The sequence below is a fragment of the Carcharodon carcharias genome, chromosome 20 (genome assembly GCF_017639515.1).
Source record: "Carcharodon carcharias isolate sCarCar2 chromosome 20, sCarCar2.pri, whole genome shotgun sequence".
NCBI lineage: Eukaryota > Metazoa > Chordata > Chondrichthyes > Lamniformes > Lamnidae > Carcharodon > Carcharodon carcharias.
The window spans coordinates 77013801-77015422 of NC_054486.1; the positions used below are offsets into that span (position 1 = coordinate 77013801).

The 1622-nt window shown below is 59.4% G+C and overlaps 1 protein-coding gene across 1 annotated transcript in view; it reads left to right on the forward strand.

The window, feature by feature from the left end:
* The first annotated feature begins 201 nt into the window (after positions 1-201).
* The window catches only part of LOC121292210 (serine/threonine-protein phosphatase 2A 56 kDa regulatory subunit gamma isoform), a 153807-nt gene continuing 152386 nt past the window's right edge, over positions 202-1622 (forward strand). Inside the window, exons 1-2 of the mRNA XM_041213893.1 lie at positions 202-283; positions 671-739. Coding sequence (XP_041069827.1) covers positions 257-283; positions 671-739 — 96 coding nt within the window. The 5' untranslated portion in view covers positions 202-256. The remainder of the gene's footprint in view (positions 284-670; positions 740-1622) is intronic.

Consider the following 1622-nt stretch of genomic DNA (forward strand, 5'->3'; position numbering starts at 1 on the left):
GGTCCTGGTTGCTAGGGAGTGCTGATGGGGGAGTGATGGAGGGTACATGGAGCAGTGCGTGAGCTTGGTGGTGCAGCTTGATAGTGCCACACGTGAGAAGTTTTGAAGCATGTCCTTGTGAAGATGCTTGGAGGCTCTGGGCGGTCACGTGTGTCCGAGTGGCCAATGGCAGTGAGGGCTGAGCAAGCGGCGAGAGCCGGGCTTGAGGAAGGGAAGCGGCGGCCGGGGAGTGGGGCTGGGCCGGCCCGCACTGGAAATGCCCAATAAAAACAAGAAAGACAAGGTAAGGGTGGGCTGCTCAGCGCTCAAGTGGAGGGAGCTATGGCTTAAGCCGGGCATGTTGTGTTTCTTGGGGTTGTAGGTGGAGAGGGGTAACGGGCTGGACTTGGCCCCCTTCGCTCCCCCCACCCCCACGCCGGCCCGGGGGTGGGGATGGCCGGTCTCCCCTTCCGACAGAGCCACCCTCAGTCTGGGCCACCGGCGGCCTCAGGGGTTTTGGCGGTGGCTGCCTCTGGGGTTTTGGATGGGGAATGTCCTGCGCGGAGCGGCCGGTAATCGGGGGGCGGGGGGGGGGGGGGGGGGGGAACGCGGCGGCACTATCTGTAGACTCTCCGCCCTCTGGTTCCTCAACTCCGGGCTGATGGTTTATCTCTGCATCTCTCACTTCCAGGAACCTCCTAAAACTGGGAAAAGTAGCAAAGACGGCACAAAGGACGGGCAGGAAAATGCCGAAGTGGAGGTAAAGATTGAAGGAGGGAGTTTCAGAGGCGGCCCTCGCGCCCTCAGAGCGGTTTAACTGGAGAGTGTGTGTGAGTGAGTGAGAGAGAGAGTTTGGGCTGCGGATTGAAGCCGGTCGCTGCCTTCCCGGGTATGTGGGCACTGCCGGTGCCCCTTCCTCCTGCCGCCCCGCTCATGCACCTACCGTTGCTGCTTGACGCAAGGACACACTGCAGCGCAGTATTTCGATACCGTTTGGTGTCTGTTGTAGGATTGAGGTGACACGGAAATCCTATTTCGATGCCTGTTTACTTTTCTAAATCGAAGAGATACCTATGATCGTTTCTGGGAGGATAGTTTAATTTGTCATTCCCAAGAATCTAAAACACAAAAGCAGGCCATTTGTCTATGCCGGTAAACTTCCTCCCATTCTACCTCTTCCTATTCTCCTCCATCGCTCGAATCTCTCGCCTCTACCCCCAATTTCTCGTCTCTCTCTCCCCCCGCCATCCCTCCAATCGCTCGTCTCCCTTTCTCTCCCCCCCCCCCCCCCCGCCATCCCTCCAATCGCTCGTCTTTCTCTCTCTCCCCCCCCCCCGCCATCCCTCCAATCGCTCGTCTTTCTCTCTCTCCCCCCCCCCGCCATCCCTCCAATCGCTCGTCTTTCTCTCTCCCCGCCATCCCTCCAATCGCTCGTCTTTCTCTCTCCCCGCCATCCCTCCAATCGTTCGTCTTTCTCTCTCCCCGCCATCCCTCCAATCGCTCGTCTCTCTCTCCCCGCCATCCCTCCAATCTCTCGTCTCTCTCTCTCCCCGCCATCCCTCCAATCGCTCGTCTTTCTCTCTCCCCGCCATCCCTCCAATCGCTCGTCTCTCTCTCCCCGCCATCCCTCCAATCGCTCGTCT